At 37.0% G+C, this 24882-nt stretch overlaps 2 protein-coding genes and 1 long non-coding RNA gene across 4 annotated transcripts; 2 read left to right on the top strand and 1 right to left on the bottom strand.

Moving 5' to 3' along the window:
- The first annotated feature begins 2558 nt into the window (after positions 1–2558).
- Positions 2559–6546, top strand: LOC145232744 (P-selectin-like). Its single transcript, XM_080097416.1, has 9 exons — positions 2559–2569; positions 3311–3364; positions 3535–3675; positions 4065–4208; positions 5167–5292; positions 5477–5583; positions 5662–5808; positions 5900–5974; positions 6255–6546. Exons 3-9 carry the CDS (start codon positions 3627–3629, stop codon positions 6483–6485), a joined length of 879 nt encoding a protein of 292 aa, XP_079953542.1. The 5' UTR covers positions 2559–2569; positions 3311–3364; positions 3535–3626; the 3' UTR covers positions 6486–6546.
- A 743-nt stretch (positions 6547–7289) lies between these two features.
- LOC145232743 (sialate:O-sulfotransferase 1-like) lies at positions 7290–15987 on the bottom strand. Of its 2 annotated transcripts, none has more exons than XM_080097414.1 (8): positions 15799–15987; positions 15690–15742; positions 15127–15229; positions 14202–14392; positions 13355–13544; positions 12635–12873; positions 11798–12010; positions 7290–8986 (listed from the first exon to the last, which is right to left on the bottom strand). In XM_080097414.1, exons 1-8 carry the CDS (start codon positions 15948–15950, stop codon positions 8595–8597), a joined length of 1533 nt encoding a protein of 510 aa, XP_079953540.1. In that variant the 5' UTR covers positions 15951–15987; the 3' UTR covers positions 7290–8594. The 2 variants fall into 2 exon arrangements, with proteins under 2 accessions (XP_079953540.1, XP_079953541.1); XM_080097415.1 differs by having other exon boundaries at positions 15690–15736.
- Positions 15988–20583: 4596 nt separating this feature from the next.
- On the top strand, positions 20584–21764 carry LOC145233942 (uncharacterized). Its single transcript, XR_013861221.1, has 2 exons — positions 20584–21403; positions 21599–21764. It is a non-coding gene; the product is annotated as an uncharacterized LOC145233942 (long non-coding RNA).
- The last annotated feature ends 3118 nt before the right edge of the window (positions 21765–24882 follow it).

Here is a 24882-nt window from a genome sequence, read left to right as displayed (position 1 = left end):
GATTATTCTTTAAATTTTGTGTGGGCTTCTATACATGTTCCTTTGTAAAGCGGTTTGATTTCATTCCACTTTCTTTCTTGTCCCTCAGTTTTGCAGATTATTTTGTGTCCACCATAAAGATTCTGTTCATACACAAAACAAGTACATTATATGTGTGCTTGTGTTTGTAGCCATTTTACCGATTAATTCTTCCTTTGCTTTCAATCAGCGGTTCGTTTTCACCCATATCAGTGTGAATAGATTTAACAAATTGGTTTCGTAATGTTTTTGTTCAAACAACGAAATATTTAAAAAGCAGTTCACGCTTGTCTTTTTTGTGTGTCTACTACTTAATGCAAAACAAACACAAAACAAGTAAATCTTTGAAGTGACAAGGCGGACAACATCTGGTTCCTTAGAGTCTAAGTCTAAGGCTTAGACTACAGTCGTTGTTTTGTTTGTATACTGACTTTTCACTAACCGTCTGCGAATATTCAAGGAAGGTGATAACTTTTTCCCAGTCTATCGTGTAACAATCCGGCCCAGCAAGGTGGGCATTTGCAAATCGGAAAATTGTCAGACCATTTCTTTGTATCTAAAGTAAACAATTATACCCTTTTTGACTAGAGTAGTGAGTTTGTATAATACAATCATTCTCTACTAGTGGTATATATGCCACGTTTTTACAGGATCATCGAACTAGCCTGTTTTTAGAATCAGCATTTGAAATTGTTGCGTCATATTTTATACATTGTTGCGTCATTATAGAGTCATAGACCATTGTTTCTACACAAAGCAATACAGTACAGTTGACTTACACTTTGCCACACTGTGTACCTGTTTGTTATTTATTACCATATTGTTTTTCAATGTAGCTAATGGCATAAATGAGCATTTTACTTTTTCATCTTGCAATATTTTTGTTCGATATCGATAGTGCTGCCCTCGACTTACTTAAAAGTTTGTTTTATTTGACCCCCAAAGCCGTTTCAGTTTGAGACCCCTGATGACACTCATTGAAACAATACCAGACAGCAGATAGCAACTGAGGCCCAGTTTGCACAAGACGTTTTTGACAAACATGAAATGTGGTGAAAGGTGTAGTGCGTGTAACGGTTGCAACACTATTGTGCAATGTTTATGAAAACGATTGCATGTTATTTCGCAATAACGTTTCACAATAACGTTTTTGTATTTTCGCAATAACGTTTCTGCAGAGACTAATGTTTATATTTCCGTTTCTATGGTAGTCATAAGTTATTTTCAGCCATTTTTCGGGTTCCAGAAAGATCTAACAGTAAACATAGTGTTTATTCCCTTATGACACATATTTCCGTTGGTATTTGCAATGTTTCCGCAGTTGTGTTTCGTATTAGAACGCGTCGTTTCCACCCTGTGAAAAAGCATATGGTGTTCACCAAAAGGCGCTATGGCACTATAAATTACATGGCTACCTTAAAATAAATAATATAAGTAATATGAGAAAAAGAATTCGTACACCGGCCAATGTTTCACATTGTTATATAAGCGTAGACTTTGATGTTTTCGCCGTTCTATTTGTGGATTCTAATTGTGGTTTTTATCTCACTGCTGTTGTTAGCTGGTCAAGAGCTAACCTAACGATATCGCCTAAAGCAAATATTCAAGAAATACAGAGTGTTAATCAACTCTGTGTGTGCCTAATATTTGAGATAGTGCAATGAACCGCGCTAATATAAGAGGATCAATTCGACGTAGGTCCATCAGGTTCGCAAGACTTTTTAACTATTCCAGACATTACAGACAAGCTATAAACCGAGAGGAGGAAGAGGAAGAAATTAACCGTGCCCACAGGCGTACACTGCAACTTTCTGCTGTCGCTAAGCGTGAGATAAATCGTTTGACTGTGGTTCAGAACGCAGTTCCAACCTTTGTCTGGAATTCTAATTTTGGAGAGTTTAGCTTGAAGTTCAAGCCTTGTGCTTTGGAAGAAGAGATTTCTCTAACCGAATTCATAGGCGACAGTGATCAATTTCTAGCCGAAGGACTACGACGTCGTTTGCAGGAGATAAGGTGCGAAATCTTCCAAGGCTTAATCGCAAGCACAGATTTCGATCAGGCTAGTTTTGGCGACAACCCAGCCATACTAAGTAAAGCTGTGAGATTCTATCAACGGGTCAACCGTGAACAACTCAATTGGATCGCTCTAACGCACGCAGCACCTTCAAGGCCATTGTGGTCACGTCCTAACGAAGACGAGTCTTGCGTTATCAATCTATCTATTCCCTTGAGACACCATACTTGCCGCCCAACAGGCTCCAGGGAGGTTGGTGTTTCATGCGCCAGACAATTTCTGATTCGGTAATTTGAAAACTTTTTCTAATCCAATTCAAAACTGACTCTTTCAAATCAGACTATTTTTCCCCATCCCAATCAAGTGATCAAACGCGTACCGACCAATTAGATCAATATATATATATATATATATATGCATGAATCAACCCGAACGTAGGAGCACAATACCCCGATCTTTGTTGATTTCTAAAGAGTGCTTTGTTTAGGATCTTGTTTTTGTCCTATTTAAAAGCACCATAATCATTTCGCCGAAATGGTAAGTGCGAAAATTGTTAATAAGCATTATATACGCACCACTGCGTACAGTTTCCAAAAAAAATTTTTCATTTTTATTTTTTTTAAACCATAGAGAGTGGTCAAGGTACGTACAAATCGACATTTTGAGGTATGTGAGAAAACGTTTCAGCTTGTAAAGTCACATTTCTGGTCTCAAACAGTATATGCCAATGAAATGACTTTAACCGATACTTGTTTACATAAGTCGCACATATACAAATGCATACATCGCTAATCCAATGTTACGATCAAATAAAAATACATTCCGAGCCTAATATTTTTCTATAAATTGGCACAGATGTACGTTAGAGCAAGAAGTTTCAGTTTGTAAAGTCACATTTCTGGTCTCAAACAGTATTTGCCAACGAAATGACTTTAACCGACACTTGTTTACGTAGGTCGCACATATACAAATGCATACATCGCTAAGCCAATGTTACGAAAGAAATAAAAAGACTATCCGAGCCTAATATTTTTCTATAAATTGGCACAGATGTACGTTAGAGCAAGAAGTTTCACCTCGTAGAGTCACATTTCTGGTCTCAAACAGTATTTGCCTACGAAATGACTAAGCTCATGTCGGGTTTTGGGCACTTTACCTATCAAATAATAACAACAGCGTTCTTCTCGTAGGATCAGTTGGTTTGGTTTCAGTTTGTTGTAGATTTTTTTTTGATCGACAGCATGGATGAAAACCACAAAGTAACTGCAAATTTTACAGGCAATGTCATCCAGAACACCAATGTTAACATTGAGGGACAAAACAACAACGGAGGTAATAAAAAATTAAAGCTATGAAAAAGAAGATTGTATATTTAAATACAAGACTGTTTTTTTATCTAAAATTCAGTAACATTTTTGACATACTGTCACGTCTAGATTATGTTTTTATCAAAACCATAGGAGTAACATTACATTACTATAAAAAGACTTTTTAAAAAATAGGTGCAAGGGGAAACCAACCGGAGAAAACTGATCAACCAGGACCAAGCAACAAATCTGACACGACAAACAGCCAAGCCTTTAGCCACAATTTTATGCTACACCCAGTTTTAAACTTTGTTTTTGGAGATAATAACGGGCCAGGTAATAGAACATTTTCTTTTGAATCTAAGATAACCAAGATATGGATGAATACGAAAAATACAATGCAGTGTTGAGAAATGTTAGAAGTTTTTGATTGTTTGTTTTATTTGTTAATTTCATTTTTTTTTCTTGGTGAGTGGACAACGTCTGGATGCTTTTTGCTTACAGTATTTCTGTTTTATTTCAAGTACAGTATGTTGAATTCTTCTTGATTCGATTTTTTTTCGTCATTTTAAGTCTAAGTTAGTTTAAACCTTAAGCCATCGGGTTCCTTTAGGTTGGAACAACGTCGATTAAGTTCTTTTTAGGAAAAAAGTGTCCGCGACAGGAGTAGAAGGCAAACTCTTATGATAAAATTATATTTATTTGTTTGTTTGTTTTTAACTTAGGAACGAGGAGAAATCCAGAATCCAACCAACACACACTCGATTCGTGTGAAGTAAATAATGAAGTACGAGTTCGACACATGGTGGCATTTGTGATGATTTTGTCTTCAATGATTGCATTTCACATTGCCGAGAACAACATGATCGGTAATAATAAATACACTTATACTAGAAACCACATTTCAATTTTATTGTATTTTTTTACTTTATTTCCTATTGTTTGGTTTTGAAAACTTGTTTATGCACTATTTTGAGGTAATGTTGGATGGTATTGAAAAAAACTGGTAGATATTTCAATACAAAGGTATTGCTTGACTTCAAAGCCCAATATTAACTCTGTTAGCATGCGCATTTTTACATGATGCCGGTCACCACAAACAAAAAGTGTTGCACTTATGCTACTCTGTAAGTGCAGGCTGGTTAAGGTTCGTTGGGCAGTCAACTTTCTATAAATATTAAATGAAATTCCATAGTCCAAGTGATTGCACATTTGAACACCCCCACGCTTGGCCTGTTTCTCGAACAATTGACGAATGCAGCTAATTTGAACCATAGTACACCAGACCCAGTAAAGTCGTGATACTGAATCAAACCGGTCTCCCAAGCATTCCAATATGGCAAGGCACAGACTAGAAAAATCCAGCTTGCGGTGGGATTCGAACCCTAAGCTACATAGGGTATGTGGTGAACCCACCGAAAGTTGAATCAGAAGCACCGTTGCCTGCCTTGCATGCTGCACATATCCATTTCGTAGCAAGGAATCGCCAGTTCGACCATATCAGCTAATATGAAATTGTTTATACTGGGGTCAGATCGGAGCGTCGATGCAGACCAGCGATCATAAAGAAGGCCCGTCTTTTAGGGGCCTGGCGTAATTTACATTGTGTATCTGTAATTCTGTAATTACTAAAAAATACCCTACTACAAAGCTGACTGACAACGGTGCTTGTGATTCGAATTTCGGTGGGTTCACCACTGAGCTGTGTGGTTAGTATGCCGTGATCGCTGGTCTGCATCGATGCTCCAGAGCTAATCCGATTATGAATGTATTTCATCTCAGCAAATTGAAGTTCGAAAAACTTAATGCTATTTTATTTGTATTTAGCCATGCAGCACCAAACGGCAACACGTCAGCAGCTGGGCAATAAACAGGCAATCAATCCAGCCAACTCGACTGTTTGCCAAGCCGATGACACTATGACGCCAAAACTCAGGATAGATCCTAAAAAAGGTACCGGGCAGTAAGTTTAAATTTTGAATAACGCCAAAGTAACTGTCACTTGAGGAACAACTGCAAAATATTAAGTTTAACATTTAACAAAAATGATTTGTACATCAGACAAATAAAGATCTTAGCGGTTAAAATTTAACCAACAGGGAATAAAAGTGCATTTTTTAAGCAACGTTTATCGCAGGATGCAAGCCTGTACCTATTTTGAAATATGGAGAAGTTGAATGTGAAAGGGGATATTCTGCTGGTTCAATCTGCTCATTTTCTTGCAAACCTCCCCACAAATTAAAGGTAATCCACAGAACGGATAAAAAACAGTTCGGATTTTTTTTGCAAAAAAAAAACAATAACCAAACATTTTCTTCATAGGGGCCCGATCAAGTGACTTGTCTAGCCTCACAGCAGTGGTCTCATGAATTTCCAGTTTGCGAATGTCCACCTTGCACTGCAGGGCCGGAATGTCATACGATTGACTGGAAGATATTGGATAATCAAATAGAAAGTGGCGAAAAATCGGTAAGAGCATTGATTCTAAGGCAATGTAAGCGAATATTTCAAATAGGAAATAAGAATTTGTACACCTAATTAGTTTAAATTAACAATCCAGCAATCTACGACTAAACTTTTGCGGGTCACAAGAGAACATATTGGACGAACAGATGGCGGAGTTGGCGGAGTTTTGGTGACAGCCAGTGTTTCTTAACTTTTTAAAACCCTAAGGACAATTTAACTTTTAGCAGTATTCTACTCGAATACGCTCCAAAATCACAACGAAATGTAAACAAATAAACTAAATTTATATTACTATATATAACTGTTTCAAGTGTCAAAAAACTAACTTCTCAAACACAATAATAAAAATAAAAGTTCCCGGACAATTCTATTTTAACAGACTGAAAACTTGTATAAGTCGATATATATGTATAAGCTTGTTTCAACCGAATTTTTGCCATTTTTTTCAGTTTCATTACGGAGCGCATAAAATACAGTGTAGCTATGAACGGAAATGGAGAGGTATAGAAGTAGTGTTTCATGGAACGTGCCGGGATGACAAGGGCTCAAGTAGAAAATGCAAAAATCTGGAATCAAAAAGAGGTGCAATAAAGCACGCATTGGCCAATCTAATTCTGGATGGCATTAGCAGGGGTTGGCCTGCGCCATGCAATAAAGCCAAGTGGGAGAGTAATCTGTGACAAATTTTTGTTTAAGTACTTACACCTGGTTTTGTTTTAAATAAATGGTACAAAAATGTGACTTAATGATTGCTGACCCTGTATCACCAGTTCAGTATTTTTGACTGTTCTGCAAGATTTGTATGTGTGAAATGGAAGCACATATATTTAAAAAAAATATTTCACAATGATTCGCAATCAGAAAAATAAATTCAATTGAGTTGATATTGTTTGTAACAGTCTAAAAAAGCCAAATATAAAGTAATGCTTAAAGACAGCTTTCTTGGTTGTGCTGCAACCAATGTTTCATACCGGAACGGAACGGAACGTTATACCGGAACGAAATAAATAATTTTTGGCTCAAATACCGGAACGAAGTACGGAAATAAACAATAGTCAAAATACTGGAACGGAACGAAATACTGTTATAAATTTATTTCGGTCGGACCGGAACGGAATAAAAATATTGTTCCAGAACGAAATAACGAAATAAATGATTTGCTCCGAACGAATAGCGTTATTTGGTTTCGTTCCGTTCCGGTATAAAACAGTGCAGCCTGCGACAACCGAAAGCATCTCCTAAAATCTCTTTTAATGGTTTTACTCAACAGCTGTTGTATAAACCAAATTAAAATATATACACAGATCGAAATCATTCGTAAAACAACAGATCATACAAAGAAAAGCCGGACGCAGCCTAATGGTGGTTATCTACGTACAAATGTAAAGAGATTTGTTTTGGAATCAACCAATTATGCAACATGATCAAGTAATTATAGGTTTGCCCCTGGGCAAGTCTTTGCTATTAGAAACAGTTGGGCGGCATAACCAAAATTTGATTTATTAATCAAAAGAAAAGAAGATGAACAACCAGTGAACACATAAATAGTATACAAGTAGCCTACATGACACACACAAAAAAAGAAAAGCAAGAACATGGTGATGATAAAGTAATAATCCAAGCAATGTGTTTTATACATCCAATATGGCTTGAAATGGCCCCAAAGTCGGTCGTGTATGTGCATAAAGTGACATTTGATTGATTGCAGGTAAACCCTCAATTAAAACCGTGTAAACTTCAAAAGAAAGAGTACATCATAAAAATACAACATATAGTTTAAAGAACATAACAGCTTGTGATTTAAAAATACCCACACAATAGTCAAGATGTGGTGCTTGATCAAGTTTAAAATAAAATTGATCATAACTTACATGTAATAATAATACAAGTTTTATTGCACACATCTCAATTCATCTGACCACATATCCGAATTGCAAGGTTCAGGATTATCTTTACATTTTTTAATAAGATTGGCCAAAGCATGTTTCCTAGATCCAGTCTAGACTCTAAAATATTACTTAGAGTCAGGGAAATAGTACATATCTTGGTATAATAAATTCTACTATGTCGCTTTCTGACAAAAGTAAGCTTACATACCAAAACTACAAGAGAGGTAAGTGATAACTTTGTTTCAGCCTATAGTGTGACAACTGGGCCCCGCAGTGCTCAAGGAGGACATTTGCATATCGAAAAATTATCAGACCGTTTCTTTGGATCCAGACAAGTCAAAAATGTTAATCTTTTTAAATATTACGAAAATAAAAATGCAGCCTGTGCAGCCAACCTTATCAAATTAACCGTGCGTAAAACGGTGTATCGGAGCAATAAGAAGAAAAAAAACAAAAACGGGCGAATAACTAAACTATGTGTTAATGCTATATCAGCTAAAAGCTTGTAAAAAATCACAGGCAAATATACTTTTCTATTAACAACACAATCACATCCGGCAACAAAATTAAAGCACAAAGAGCGACATTTCCTTATTTGTAACATTTTTTCCGTTTATAACTATATTATTTAAATTCTGGCTGTTAAATTCATAGACAATTTTAAAAGAGCTGTATGGAACTAACAAATTGATCGTCCTAACTAAGATTGCCCCGTCTATGATAGCACAACGAATACTAAAGTAAAAGTCACCAGCTGCACTGAAGAGACCTTATAGGTCGAAACAGTGTGCACTGTCTGCAGCTTACAACGAATACTGTTAACATATTATTATAATATTGCACTAGTAAAGAATTATAAATGTAAAACATATACCGTCTGACCTAAAATTATTTGTGTTTTCAACCATTTGTGAACGTGTTAAATTGTGGGTCGTTGTCGTACTTCGGCAGTTCCTTTTTTACTCCAGCTTTTCTTAACATCAATCGCAAATAGCTGATGGCATTGTCAATCATCACTTTGACTTCTGGCTGATAAGGATTTGCGATCTTGCGGGCATCTCTTTTCGCCGAGCCCTGAAGATCTTGACTCAAGCAAGCGAGTCGCTCATTTAAATTATGAGGGCGAAGAGCAGAATTGGGAACAAACTCAATTATCTGTTTAATGGTTGAAATCGGATCCGCTACCAAGTCTTCATAGTAGATGATAAGGAAGGGCTTTCCACTTTCAATTACTTTTTGCGGAACAAGAGTCCAATGATCGAGAAGTTTTTGAATCTTCTTAATTGTGAAAGCTGTTGAAGCAAGTTAACTGGGTTTGTTATTTTAATGCAGACGGTTTGGATGGGGAGTTTGAAGTTAATTCAGCCCTATGATGCAGTTTAGGAACATATTGTCTCTAGAATATGTTTTTTCAAAACTTGTGGTGAACTTGTGAAAGATGCAAATAAGATAATATATGAGCTAACCACAGATGGTTAGAATACTTGGAAATTGAACCGCCCAGCTAGTTTCCTGATTGATGAAGGCTATGGTAGACCTTGTCTATTGATTCAAGTTTACAAAAAACTAAGATTTTAGGAGGGTTAACTTATCGTTTTTCATTAACGTTAAATCGCAGATAGTTGACATTAAAAATGTTGTTTATTAGCCTAAACTTGAAGCATATGCAAATGATGACTTTAGAATTTAGATGATCGAATGCAATTGCTCTTTTGCGTTTATTTAAGCTGAATTGTTGCGCAGATTTTAGGAATTTAGGGTATGTGCTACACCATCATGATCATACAGTTATTGGTTTGGGATTCTTGTACAGTGTAATAGAAGTGGAGGTGTGCGCGACATAACAACCGAAAAATGATTGACTTGAAACGGGCTTGATTCAGATCTCACTTTACACTTCACCACATTTGTATTATCTTTTTACATTTTTACTTTAACTTTCGGGATTATTTTGCACTTGCTTTTAAAAAATCTATTTCGCGGCGACCTTTGGGCAACAATTTCCAATAACACTAGTTCAGTGCTCTTCAACCGGGTATACCGTATACCCAAGTGTATACCACATTAAAAATAGGGTATACGACTGAAGAAAGGTATACGAAGGGAATACAGCTGAGGTCAGTGTTACTAAACGTCGCTATTTTTATGAAATGCAGGAAGACATAGCATGGTGACCTATGTGAGACTGACCTGCTTGTTGTAAATATTATTGCGTCAGGTTGTGGTTGCTGCGTCAATAATGTGAATTATGAAGCAAATAAGCACATACCTGGAGTATCTGTTAAGGTTGAAGAATGTACTTTCTGAAATTTTACTTTTAATATTCCTGGAGTAAAGGTTTGCGAATACTAAAAATTGAGAACACGTCAACACCACACCACATGAGAACAAGTCAACACCACACCACATGTCGAAATCGCTGAAAGAATGCAGCAACAAGCCAGCCATTAAATCAACTTCTTACGTTTACACACTTTTGTATGCTAAATTTCCTGGATGTAGCGAGGTGCACAACCTTTCCGGTGTGACGGCCGCATCGTAAATCTTTATTAACAGTGCCCGATAGCCAATTTAATTTCTAGCTTGTTACGGAGAACAGTCTAGGGATCAGACTTTACTGTTTATAACGTCACCATCTAAATCAGGGGTGGGCAAACTACGGCCCGCGGGCCGCATGCGGCCCGCCAAAGGAGTTTATGCGGCCCGCCAAATGTTTCCGAGTAACGCTGAATAGTACTATGAGCACAGGCGCAGAGTTTTAAAAATACTGGGGGTGCGACTTGCCGATACCAATGCCATATGCAGTATCTGTACCCGTTCGATACTTTGGAACTATACACAGATACTTTTTACGTGCTTTAGCCTGTTGTTGTTGCCACGTTATTATGCAAATCGTCACTTGACACAATTTCTTCGTTCGATAAAAGTAAAAGCGATTCACGTTTTCAAATACAGCCCACTTTTCACTGTTGACGCCCAAACTTTGGCCACTTTGGATCATGTTTAGGTCGTTGCAGTACTTTTTGTTTAATGTTGGCACTCGGACTTTATTAACAAAAAACGTGGTTCAGCCTTTGTTGCAACAAACGCTTGTTTTTTTGAAACAATTACGATTGTAGCGTTTCAACCAATGTTTGTACAGTCATGAACAAACGTATTTGCATAAAGCTGAAAATATACTATGTAATAAATTTGCACAGGGGTGCACAACCTGCGGCCGCAATCTATTTTGCTAAATATTTTGATTTTTAAACTGCTAAAACAGATTTCGTGGGACTGGAAAAAAGATTAGCAACCATATGTGCCAGGCTCTTTATCCGCTTATTATGTGCAAACAATGCGAAAAAACAGCCCCTGCAATCGTCACAATACTGTTTATGACGTCATAAACAGTTAGCTCCGTTCAGCTAAACTTATGCACAAGTTAGAAATTGTTAATCAGAGCATTTTGGGCGACTTTAAATGGTATATATATGATACAAACCTTATTCTTTGCATCAGTTGTTTTAAAACAAAAAAAACAAGCAGGCAATTGGCGGCCGTTGGTGAAATACTATGCGGCCCGATAAGATTATAAACTCTTGAATGCGGCCCTTGCACTGAAAAGTTTGCCCACCCCTGATCAAAATTGTGACGCTAATAATGCCTGTTTTCCCATTGTTTATCCATAATAGGCTTACAAAAAGTCTCAAACATGCGGCTTCTGGGCTGTTAATATTTTTTCGAGCCCCTCTAACTAGTTTTGCAAATCCATATATTTCAGTTTACATGTTCACGGCCACAGGTTGTGTACTCCTGGCCTTGTATAACAATAATTCACGCGACCAGGCAAGTACCTATTGGTAGACTGTTACTTTCTATGCACATTTATAAATTGGTATGTGTAGGGTATACAAAGTTGCTCAAAAATTGTAAAAGGTATACAACGGGGAAAAGGTTGAAGAGCACTGCACTAGTTGACACTTCTCCGTCTGCTTACAACTCAGGCTTGAAACATATTTTTGTGCCTCTTCAAGTCAAGCAGTAATACAGACAGAGACGCGTTAACTGATATTTGGAGTTGGTTTGATATGTTTATTCGTTTCGTTATAAAAAAAACTTACCCTTGGCAAAGACATCAGGTGGTGCCAACCCGATATGTGGATTAGCAGTGGTGCTGTGAATTAGGTTGAAGTGGGAAATAAATGCGTGGTATGGGTTGCGAACCACAGCTACTGCAGACTTGCACATGTTTAATATGCCTGTTTTGGCGTGAAAAAAGTGGTCTTTTGTTAGATCTGTGCGATCAGAATTGACCAACATCTCTCCAAGAAAACCTATAAAGCAGAAAACATATCACAAATATACAAGTTCATGATATTAAACTTTTGCGTTCCGAAAAAAACCTACATTATGCTAAACTAAAAAAGAATTTATTGTCTAAGCCAGGGGTTCCCAACCTTTTTACGATCTCGGACCACTTCTTGCAGAACAACTGATTTGGTCGAATCATATTTTATTTAGAAGAATAATATTGGCCCATTAAAATAACACTAAAGCATAAATTTCATAAGGTTTTTGTTTTTGTTTTTTGTCCACCAATTGGTCGAAAAATATATGAAGTTGTGAATCCAGATTTTTTGTGAAAAAAAAACGAAAACTGCTCCCGTACCACCTAAAAAATCCTTCGCGTACCACAGGAAACCCTGGTCTTAGCTATTCTAACCTGTGACACTGGCATAGTTGCGCTCGGACCCTTAATTGGTAACAAAACGGTTTTGGACTACGTTTGTCTTAACCCCTAGGGAACTTAACGTAAAAGATTTGTAATGAGAACAGTATGCCAAGGTTAAAAAACTGATTCGTAAATCGCTTGGTAATTACAAAAAAATCTTAATTAAAACCGCAAACAATGGATTTGAACCATATTCAAAAAGTTACGACTGAAACACATACATTACCTTTGTTTAGCAGCACCATGTCCCCATATATACTTCCTGTATAAAACCCTGTTGCTTTTTCCAGCATAAAACGAGTCCAGGTATTACCTGAGCCAGGATAAGAAACAAGAGCAGTTTTGGGAAACTGTTGTGGTGGCAAAAATCCGATGTTACCACATCTTAGATCTTCTACGGTTGTTTTGAAAACTTCCACGTTTAAATGGTTTTCACAGTTCAAAGCTTTGTGAGTCAAATTGAAACTGTAGATTAAAAATTTAGTGGTATATTTTGCTACTTTGTCAAAAATCTCGATAAATTTTTTTCTTTAAGTTTGTAATTGTATTTTCTTGCTGCTTTTTTAAATTTTAAAACAGACAGGTAAAACTTTAGATTTTTAGTATTATACTACATTTTCTATCACTTAAACTTAAGATGCTACTGTTAAACCCGATCTAAACATTATATTCTATGTTTAAATCGATCACAAGAATACATTTGCTGGGTATAGCCGTTTTTCCATTGAATTTGAAATGGATTAATAATCTTAATACAAGGTTAGTAAAATACGTATTCCGCAAATCTATTTCTGTACTGGTTTATTTTGTTTTGCCTGTGTTTCGCATACACTGGGTCTTTAATGTATAGTACGTATGTATTTATTGGTAACCGTTATATATGAATTTTGCAGTCTCCGCGCCAGTTTAACTTTCCATTCCCTATTATCACTTAAAATGTTCTTACCTTTCAGACATGTTTCCACAAAAGCAAACATCAGGTTTCCTGTACACTGATATAGGATGACGTTCGCGTTCGCAAGCCACAATGCAATCAGAGGTTGAAACAACGCGTCGGTATTCAACTAGATCGTGGTTCCCCGGAAGTTGAAAACAACCTTGGCTTTTCTGGGTGATGTACGAATCCGAAAATGGTGCTGCACGCAAATATAAAAAACAAAACTAATAAGACGTTTAGTTTTGCAATATATTCCATTGAAAATGTTCAAGGTTGTAAGTAAAACAGACATTCAACTCCGATTAAACCCAACCCCGAAAGTAAATGCTTGAAAACCGGGTCCTAGCTAAACATTTGTTTAAAAACCGCGACTAAATACCACATGATCCCGCATGTTACCACATGATACTGCATGTTGCCGCATGATGCCGCAAGGTATCGGGTTGGTGTATGGGTTTCTAATTAAAATAACACTACATTTTGGACTTATACAACTTTGTCGGGACTATATTTTCTGGTACCACAAATGATGTACCATACTATGCCGAGAAGTGTACCATACAGTTTACCATGTGGTATATCATTTTGTACAAACCCTAAGTCCGAAGTTACAATTAGAAATCGGTCGCTATTAAGTTTGTGTTACTCAATTTAAACCCAAACCTGCAAAAACACACATGAACCGAATATCCGGTTCAACGTCATTATAATTCTAAAAGTGTCTGAAACACGAAAATAATGATTTCAAAACGCACAGCAAAACTGTTTACACCTTAACTAAGGTCCTATCTTACATCGTCCTTGTTTGTATTTTAAAATTTGAAACGATTAAAACAAATCACAAGCAATTACTTGCCTTGGACACATTCTCCCTTGATCAAGAAAACGTCAGCTTTAGATTCTCCTCCGCATCTGGTTGTTTTATCCCCACCACAAATAAAATCACAGCCTGTCCACAAGTCCACGGTCTTTGGTACGGCGACCTCAGTGAATTGCTTGCTACACAAGCACTTTTTCCCCCGCCTTATGGCAGCAAACGAGCAGTTGCTGTGAAAATAACTTTAATGAGTTTCCAATAATGAAACCAGCACAATCTACAAAATCAAAATTAGTCATTATTGTGTTTGTTATGCTACTTCATGTTTCATGTTTCGTTTAAGCAGATTAATACTGTTCGAAACAAACTTAATATCGATATTATTATAAACGTTTACTAAAATCGTCATCATATAGGCAATAAACTGTTACGTGCATATGTTACCCAAATACAATGCAGAAAAACTTGGTCGTACATTAAACACTAAGACACTACAGTGTCTTTCAGTGTACTGAAACTTAGGTTTAAAGAGCTCTTCTGGCAAATGTAATTTTTATTCCGACGTTTCGACGTCCTATACAGGTCGTCTTTATCAGGGTAAATAACACTGAATGCGACTAGTACAGTGTACGATAAACAAAGGAGAACGCAAGCACGTATAGGACGTCGAAACGTCGGAATAAAATTACATTTGCCAGAAGAGCTCTTTAAACTTGATACTATGCCTGGCAACAATAGCTTATATACTGAAACTCGACTATGAAAAACTAAGTATACGTTTTTAGTGCTTACTGTACAGATAAGCTTTATAAATAACTATTTAAAACTGCAATACATCTATGTTATTTACATTTTGCAAATTCAAGACCTTCTCCAAGAGCCACCTGATTACAGAATATATGACTCTGGTTTCGTAAAAGAATTACTTCTAGAAATGAAATAGTGACATATTCCAGAAACTTACTTCGACTGACAAAACGCAACACACCAGCTAACTGTCATAAAGTTGTATTCCACGCTTAACGGTGATTCGAGAAGTGGGACATCGAAGCATCCCAAATGTGAGCCTGAAATACAGTTATATAGCAGTAGGGGGGAAATGGCATAACTCTTTTGCCAACGGAATTTTGTTCCGCAACACGGCTGGATTACAAACTCGAGGAGCTTACTGTAAAAATCAACAAGCCTATAGAGGAGAAGTACTATGGATTAACTGCGTCAACAGTAACCTGGCAGTCAATACTTTGAAATTTAACTTCAATGACGGTGTAGCTGGAGAGCGTTTGGCTCTCATCCACTAGTTGTGCCCTCCACTTTTATGCGCTCCGTATTGTTTCAACGTTGCGCAGCTATTTCCGGCTTGGTTATTGTTTTAGTGCAATTATGTCGCTATGTCGTCTTTTACCAAGCGAAATAAACTCAACCCAACTCAATTTAACAAGTTTTTTTGTACTACATGTAAGCGCGAGAACCTTTATTTTTAAATATTATTAAAGGAACGGTAGAATATAACACGATTGTACTCACTTTTGCAGAAAACTTCCGTGTGATTTGCAATAGGAAACGACCTCTTTCTAAAACTACAAAATGTCAAAAATAACATAGCAAACTTTTTAACACTTTTTATTATTCCTACCTGCTGTCTTTTGGTGCTTTAAAAACTCCATTAACTGCAGTTGGTGGTGTGTAAAGTATCGTAGTCACAACCAAAATCAGTATCACAAGGCAATAAAAAATCCTGTTCAAAACGTGCATGCCTGTTTTAGGTTTCTGCTTATCAAACAACATAATGTTAATGCATTATTTCTCTACCCAATAGGCGTACCAAACCGTTTTACACTTTTTCTGCAAAATGTTTTCACTATAACCTCTCTGACGAACCGATAACGGAAGGAACGGAAAATTGTATGTTGTGTCTGTACTCGTATACTGTGGCTTCTTTTTTCACATCTACAGTCTCGTTCAGTGCGCAACAGATATTTTACTTAAAAAACAAGCTACCAAAAACACTCGCAACTGCCGATTAAGCTTAAAATTGCCGATATTTCTGACAGCAGCATGCATAGAAACATCACTGTTTTACTTTAGAGAATAAAGTCTTTATCAAGACAGCAACATTAAACACTGCACAACAGGTCAAGCCGTCATCGAAGAAACAGGCGTTGTGTTCATCCAACGGTACAATCGGCCGAATTTAATGACCGGAATTATTCCCTGTCACCGTCTATTGTCTATCTGCGACATGTCCCCAATCGTATCGGTTCTATAGAACCGTCTCACGATTTGTATGAGATCAGCGAACCGGGTAACAGTACTGGTTACGGTCAATGGACTTTTTGTAGCAGAACCGACTGAAAAATATGACTTTTGTGATAGAACTGGGTGACAAAAATGTGAATCACTGGAAATAAGTGGTAACAGCTGGAATCAGTCAATGATTAAAAAACAGGTTTACAATCTACACAGTTTTATATACCTCGAGCAAAATTTATTCCTCAGCTTCGGAAATAAACTAACCCTTTGACATTTACTGCTAATATCATCAGACGGATAATACCAGAAGCGCTGTTACCTGCTTGTCGCTATAACAACAAAATAAACGGCGATTCGATATCAAAAGAGATCGGGGGGTAATAAACTTGTCACTGCCAATATATTATCAAGCGTTTCCTATCCCAATCAAAAATTTAAGTCGGCGTATCTCCGGCCACCTGTTAATTTGACCAGTTTATGCCTGGATTATACCACACTCGGCCAAGTGGTCCTAATTTGACCACTATCGAAGATAATTTAGGCGGTTTTAAGCTTGGTTTGTTATGCGTGGCCACCTGTATTTTTTAAGCATGGCCAGATTTATTGATTTGGGGAAAAATGCACGTTTTTTTATTTTGTCTTAAATTTCACCAGTGTTCAATTTAACCTGCGTTTAAACTTGGTGTTGGTTTTGAAACGCTTGGCAAAATGCATGTAATGATTATTAAAACAACCTGGGTTCGTTTCAGTTCGATCATAAGACAACTCATAGTCTGCATGTGACGAATAATTCAAAATGTAGTGCGTTAAAATGGCGTCGTTTTTTGGTGAAAATATATCATTATTTAGTTCAAGCTACAGCAGCAACTAACTTTCGTGTGACGTAACGCGCAATGTTTTTTGAAAGCTGTCGGGTAACGTTGAAACAAATTTAAATAGACTGTACAGTTTATCAAATAAAAAACAGCACCTAGGTGTTGTTTGGAGACTTTGAAAAACTTTGTGTGCAACCACAGTCTTGTCCAAATCGTTCCTTTGTGACGTCAAACAACGTCCTATTGTGTAATTGGTTAACTAAATCACGTGAGTATGTATTTGAATATGATAGGCTAAGTATTTGTGACTTGTGCCTCGTGTTGATTAGTTACAAAGTGTGGCAGTGAGAGAGAGAGAGAGAGAGAGAGAGAGAGAGAGAGAGAGAGAGAGAGAGAGAGAGAGAGGTGTTGCAGTGTCACTGTTATGACTGTTTTTAAACCTTGTCATCAACTTTTCAGATAGCTTGAATGGAGTCGTCGTTTGCTATACAACAATGGCGAAGAGTGTAGTCTGTAATATTAATGGAATTATTTAGAATCTTCAATCAAAAAACGTATCAGCATAGGTTTGGGAAAGCGTGATGTACATCGTCGTTATAAGTGGTAAGTTCTTGGTTTGTATGTTCCTTTAACTAACTGTGTTGAAACAAAATAGACTCAAATAGTTTTATGTGTGTAATAAGTTGCAGAATTAGGGCGTCTACTTTTCAGCAAATCGGTTTAGCTTTTTATTTTTCTCATCACATGTGTAAGTTTCAGAAGTCTGAACTAACTTGCAGTCATTGTCATTACATATGTTTTATCACACGGTGAGCAAGAGCTGGAGAATAGAATATGGACGTGCACTACGGGCATCACTGGCAGCATTGATTAAAAGCGAAATGTTCTTTTTAATACAAAGTGTACGAAATAAATATGTTGTGTCATTTTTGCGATGCGCCGAGGTAAAGAAGTATATAATTTTCTCGTGTTTAGGCTTGGGACATGTGAGGGTTATCATAATTTTAACATATTTATGTTTAGAACACCCAAGTGTTATCGTACTTGCGCAGTGCATAATGCACGTGTGGGCCATCAAACCGCCGATGTCAAATTTCAGGGGTATAAACAAGTGTCTAACCCAATTTTATCCATGGACTATAACAACTGCCCATGTATGACTTATCGATAATTTATGGATAAATCAAACTTGGGGTAGTGATAGATTTCTGATTGGGATGTTATGGTAGCTTAGGATCCCTTTTAGTAATTTATTAGTATCTCGAATCTCTATAGTCTATACGAAGTTTACCTAAAGCTAAACTAAATTTAATATTTTTGACCTGAGAGGCTGAACAAACCCTTGCATGGTCGAGAACCACGACATTAAACTAACAAAGTTCGTTTTAAATTCAAGGATTTGCACAGAAAGACTTGTGTCTAGTAGGCCCGACGCATATTGAGTATATGGGTACCTTAAATACTCCATTAACAGCAGTTGTTACACCAAAAAGCAGACACACAAGGCAATAAAAATTTCCGTGTATAACGTACATGTCTAATGTATAGAACCCGGCTGCTCATAAAACATTATATTTGTGCGACCTATCTCTACCCTAAATCAGAATCATGTTAATCTCATACCTTAAAGGCTCAAACTATCGTTCCATACATATTTTCTGCTGTACAGTCGTTTTTTTACTGTGTTTTTTACCCGGTGGTGCGCCTACCATCAGTGGTGCGCGCGGAATTCCTGGTGGTACGCGAACACCTTTCCGTATTTTATTATTCCGTATTTTACACCCAAATCGCTTATTCTGACATGAAACGTTTGTTACTTAAAACACCGGGTGGGGTATCACTTGCTATGGCCTATGTCAGTGCGAAAATAGGACCCTATTAACTTTTTGTAAGCACAATACTTTGTATTAAATTAAAATTGAACTATACACAAAAACGATTATGCGCAAACAAATGAACTAGTTTCATTGAGGTGTTGTACAAGTGCCAAAAATCGCATTGAGTGTATAATATTTTTTAATTCTTTTGGTACAATGTGGAAGCTAAAACATGACTTACGAAATATTGTGTCACGTGATGTTTTTTCTCGACTTAATTGCCTGATGGAAAACAAGCAGTTACAGATTGCGCATTTGTGCGCTGACTGCTAAATTCTTCATAGTACTACATTTTAAAAAGTGAAATATCCCTTTAAGGGTGGTGTACACGGCAACCATACTTAACCCTAGAATGGTTGGGAATCATTTCACAAAGGCCTGTGACCAACCGACGACAAACGAAACAGCAAAATGCATGTTTCGTCTGCAATCTTAAGCTATTGGTTCTTTATACTATTTTCTTGTTTTTTTGCATGTTACAGTCTCGTTCAGGACACAACAAATAATTTATCTCAAAAGCAAACTACTAAGTATACTAACAGCTGCCGGTTAAGCTACTTAATGCTGATATTCATTTTTTCTGACAACAACTTGCATAGAAATATGAAAAAAAGTCTGCATCAAGGCAACAACATTACATTGCACAACAGTTCGAAACGTCAACGCAGACATAAGCGTTGTTTTTTTACCAACGAAAAAACAGACGGCACAGAAAGACCGGAATTATTCATCGCATTGTCAATTGTCTATCTGTGACATGTTAGGCGACCTTAATTAGCGGCAACAGTTGGTAACAGAGTACGATTTGAAAACAGGTATCTAATGCTGTCTTTTATACTTAAAACAAAATGTGTTAAACAGTTTCCGAAAAAAATACCGTTTTCATATTTAGTGTTTATCATTGCATTAATAGAATAAATAACAATTCCATTACAAAGGCCATATGGAGCGGTAATAAACTTAACACTGGAAATATATGTCAAACCAGTGGTTCCTGGGCAGGAACTTGGCCGAATGGCCTGGCGCGCCTGACCCATATACAGACATTAAAAAACCTTGATCGGGATTCGTCCCCGGGAGTGTCCTGGGTTCGAACCCCGTGAAAAAAAAAAAAAAAAAAAAAAAATAACTGACGGTTAGGGCTACTAGGGTTGGTCCAAGGCAGCGGTTCTCAAACGTTTAAAAAAAAAAAAAAAAACCAGTGGTTCCTATCGTTAGGTTGAGAAGAACTACATCAAATTTTCAAAAGGTGTTTCGAATTTAGGATTGGCACCAAAAAATTTCTGTTAAAGAAACGGTAACAACATATGTTGATAAATCTGGCGCCTCTATTATCACGCTTTTATTTATTGTGCTTGCTCACAGGGATTGTAAGTTATTTATTTAATGATTGCAGCGTATGGATTTTTGAATGGACGTGTTTATCAAGTCGGTGCATTCAAAAAGTTTGACTTTCAGGTGAGTTTTAGCTGCACAAAAATTGTGTTAATTGTCATACTGCTGGCTATGATTAAATAGTAAGCACATTTAACATGTGCTCAGAGCGTCAAACTTATATTTTATGGCTGAAGTTAGTATTGGTGTTTATGTTCACCAATTGTTATTTTTACTGTTGATATTGTAACCCTTTTTTGTGAATGTAAATATTGCAGCTATCCAAGCAGGCTTATTTTTAGCTTTAAGGTTCGCTTTGCTACTGTAGTGGTTGTCATGCAAAAGCATTAGATTTAACATCATAAACTTCTAAAATGGCCCAAAGCCATTTGCATTTAAACGTATAGCGTCTTTTTGTGTGTCCTAAATTTCATGTTTGTGCGTTGGGGATTAGGCCGTCGCAATTTCCCTTTGTTACGGAGTCAGGAAGTTTGTGTTTCCAGCCGTGCGCCTGCAAATGTGATTTATTGTTCCCTGCTGAATTTCGTACCACGTGTTTTGTGCTATATAAGGTTTTGCGTTTCGTTCAATAAAACACTCTAAACTCCGGAGTCTAAATACTCTAGACACTCTTCGTTCTGGAGTCACGACACTCTGTGCTTTGGAGTCTACACTCCGCACTCTACGCTTTGGAGTCAGAACTGGGAACACACTGGACAGTGTGGACTGGGAACACACACTGGTTTCAGTCCACCACAGTCGCGACGGGCCATGATGTCAACAAACTAACGTCCCCCCCCAACACTACCTACTAACCAAACAATGTCTAACTACCAACCATCAAAAGGCTGGGTTTCAATGCCCCCTTACAAGTTTTGGACAGCATTATTAATGCCAACACGCTAAAAGGATTGCACTACCGGTATTGCACTAATATAATAGTGTTGCATTACTAGGTTATTGCAAAAAATATGCCAATTCAAAGGTTTTTTGTGTCATTCATCAGTGACCATACTGAATTGTGGGTCGTTTTCATACATCGGCAATTCTCTTTTTACTCCAGCTTTTCTTAACATTAATCTCATATCCTTGATGACATTGTTGATCTTTATTCTAGCTTCGGGTTGATAAGGATTTGCGATCTGGTGAGAATCTCTTTTTGCCAAGCCCTTAAGATCTTGACTCAAGCAAGCAAGTCGCTCATTAAAATTGTTTGGGTGAAGAAACGGATTGGGAACAAATTCAATTATCTGTTTAGTAGTTGATATCGGATCCGCTACCAATTGTTCATAGTAGATAATATGGAAGGGCTTCCCACTTTCAATCACTTTTTGTGTTATCAGTAACCAATGATCGAGAAGCTCTTGAATCTTTTCAGTGGTAAACGCTGACAAAGTAATTATATTTGCTCTGTTAGACGCAGACGCTTCGGAGGGGCGTTGGAAGTTAATTTCGGTCCCTGATGCAATTTAAGAACATATCGTACCTATAGAAGACCAGATTTCGGAATGCTTTGTAATGCCAAATTTTAAAAAAATAACGTTGGGTCACCTTTTTGACCTTTTTTGATACCCCAACTAAATCACAGTGCCCCTATCTATTACCCATGAGTGGTGGTATGTTTGTTAGTTTTTAACGTGAGTTACGATACAACTTAAATCTGCTCCTTCAAAGTAGCATCCAATACGAAAAACGTTGGTTTAAATAAAAACCAGGACAATTTATAGAAAACGGTAACAGAATGTACGCAGTTTCGGCAAGAATAGATAAAATATGCACAATTAATCTTTACAAATTAAACTGCCTACTTAGAAACAATGAAACTCACTCTTGGCCGGGACTCCCTCCGATGCTGTCGCAGTATGCGGTTCCTCGGTTTCGCCGTAAATTAAATTAAAATGGGAAATAAAAGCGCGGTACGGGTTGCTAACCACGACTACAGCAGATTGGCAAACATCTAACAACGATGATTTGCCGTTATAAAAATGATCTTTTGTAAGATCTGTATGATAAATGTAGGCCTGTAGCGGCCTCTCTCACTACCGTTATCGTGTGCGTTCATACTACAGCGAACCGGACAGATTGCCTTCTTTCTCTGACTCTCGTCTTATGCGGCGTATTCGCAAGTTGTGTCGTTCTATTACGATGTACCTCGAATAAACACCTCGCTACATTTGGTTACACAGTCAAATATTGACGCATTCGGCGACTGATAGCATTCTGCTTTCGGGGGTTTTGAATTACCTCACAAGTATTTTCGCCTTTATGTAGTTTTTACCAATAGTAGACTTCGTTGTTATTCCTAAATGTTTTATTCAACTAATGAAACGCATTGCACCAATTACTGTGTAACCTGTTTAAAGTTAAACCAACCACGTCACTGGTCTAAATCTGGTGTTTTGTGGGTTGATCATTACGATCCATAAAAAGCTGATTTAATAGCTCTTGATATCACTTGTTGTCGCAACTTCTCATATACACTTAATGATACAAAACTATATAAGGCCTCTTGTTATATGGCTAACAAATGGAATATGAATTGGTAAATCACTTTCGGGGCTCATTTAAGGTATACCACCCGGGAATATACCACACTCCTATACCAGCCTAAAAGTAAAATAGCGTCCATTCCATAGCTCATTTTTGCAAGGAATTTTGTCATCCATATTTTGCTAGAAGATAAGTGGTTAGAAACATCCTATTCAAAAGTACAACTTTCATGATCTTGGTTTAATTTAAAGTGTCGCTGTACAAACAAAGCACGAAAAATAAGTCATTTCACATGTATGTTCACAACCTTTGTAAAAACACATATTGATTTTGTGGCGATATTTCTATACATGTATATGTTTGTTTTCTTGCCATGTCACCGCCACGTCTAGGTTTTTATACCCTTTCGTTGTGGTACCCTAATTATTGTTTGTTGTGGCACCTTCGATTAAATGTGATTGATGGACGCCGTGTAACAGTGCCCGGTTATTTGTTGTACGTTGCGTGATTTTTATACGGTATTAAATATTTCCGCGCCCATAAATTAAACCAGTGTTCGGTATCTTTTGCTCAAGTGGTAAACTGTTATTTCAGGGTTCGGGCCGTTTACGAATTAAGTAGGTAGGTTTTTAGACCCGCCGAAATGTTTTAGTAACATTATATCAAACCTTCTACTATAGAATTCGACTTAATTTACGGTAAACTACAATGATTTTCTCAAAAGTGGATGCGGGAAAATTACAGCTCATATAAACGTTGGCTAAACCTTTGGTTCTAAATAAAACAAAGCTTGCTAAAGACTTTAAATGACAAATCAAAAGACAATAAAACGCAATAAGTGCTAAAAAACATTTCTGCATTGTAACATCATTGTAACCTATTATACATGACATGCAATTATCACACTCACAAAATCAAAAGAATAATTTTTCGACCCCGTACATTCTTTTACAATACCAATTGTAACTATGAAACTACGTCGCTAATATTAACTGAAACAACTGTGCTTTGCGCAATCTCGAAACGCCTTTGAAAGGTTTTACTGGCTCACATGCTATGTCACATACTTGTAACCGTGATTGCGCTTTATGCAAACACAATTTAAGCACAATATTTTACACCAGATGATCGCATTACCACTCCACTTTCATTTATACTTCGCACATGAATTGGCACAGAGAAACGAAAAACCCTTTGACGTTTTACACGAAACAACTCTACAGGCTATACCTAATTTAACCTTAGGCCTATATTTTCTGTACTGTCCGTGAAAACAACATGCAATCGTATCGTTGAAATACATACATGTTTGATTATTGTAACACAAATAATAAACAATTGCGTAACATAAAACCACAGAAAATTGAGACAAATATAAAAACGCAATAATAATTCTTTGCTAGCATCGTTAAAAATTAACCCCAAGTCATGTTGTCAATACGTACTTTACGCAGACCCAAAACTGCACGAGAAGAGAAAATAACGGCTTAATTAATAATTAACTCTCTTTGAAGGTGACAACTATTTTTAGCCCTGCGGCAGCCTGATATGTATACATTGGTTCCAAAATGGTTTAAGTGGGGTAGTGTAAACATATAAAAAATACGACAATTTCACCGAAAATAAATTACCAGCATTTGAATCAAATCTAAATGAACCGAACCGTCTGTAATAATACATAAAACATTTCAGGTCTCTGCGAGTTTTTTTGCTACCAGCTCCTCTCTTTCATCCGGTTTTGCTCATTGCTAAGTTTGGATAACCTTTGTTATTTTTGATATGATTTGCCAAAGCATGCTTCCTGGAGCCAAAGCTCGTTTTCAAATTTTTGCACACTTGTGTCACCCAAGTGGTGTCATCTGTACATATTCCTTGGTAATGCGTTACATGGAATGGACCATGCCATGTTCT

Source organism: Phallusia mammillata, chromosome 6, assembly GCF_965637545.1.
Source record: "Phallusia mammillata chromosome 6, kaPhaMamm4.hap1.1, whole genome shotgun sequence".
NCBI lineage: Eukaryota > Metazoa > Chordata > Ascidiacea > Phlebobranchia > Ascidiidae > Phallusia > Phallusia mammillata.
Note: the sequence above shows the minus strand (reverse complement) of the source record. Positions and strands in the feature narration are given on the sequence as shown.

What these genes read in the sequence shown, in the direction of transcription:
- LOC145232744 (XM_080097416.1), top strand. Translation starts at nt 3,627, where the DNA reads ATGCTACACCCAGTTTTAAACTTTGTTTTTGGAGATAATAACGGGCCA. An exon ending in CAGGATAGATCCTAAAAAAG is followed by an intron (nt 5,293 to 5,476) that starts GTACCGGGCAGT and finishes CGTTTATCGCAG; the next exon opens with GATGCAAGCCTGTACCTATT. An exon ending in TAGAAAGTGGCGAAAAATCG is followed by an intron (nt 5,809 to 5,899) that starts GTAAGAGCATTG and finishes TTAACAATCCAG; the next exon opens with CAATCTACGACTAAACTTTT.
- LOC145232743 (XM_080097414.1), bottom strand. Translation starts at nt 15,950, where the DNA reads ATGTTGTTTGATAAGCAGAAACCTAAAACAGGCATGCACGTTTTGAAC. An exon ending in GTTGCGTTTTGTCAGTCGAA is followed by an intron (nt 14,393 to 15,126) that starts GTAAGTTTCTGG and finishes TTATTTTCACAG; the next exon opens with CAACTGCTCGTTTGCTGCCA. An exon ending in CAAGGGAGAATGTGTCCAAG is followed by an intron (nt 13,545 to 14,201) that starts GCAAGTAATTGC and finishes ATTTGCGTGCAG; the next exon opens with CACCATTTTCGGATTCGTAC.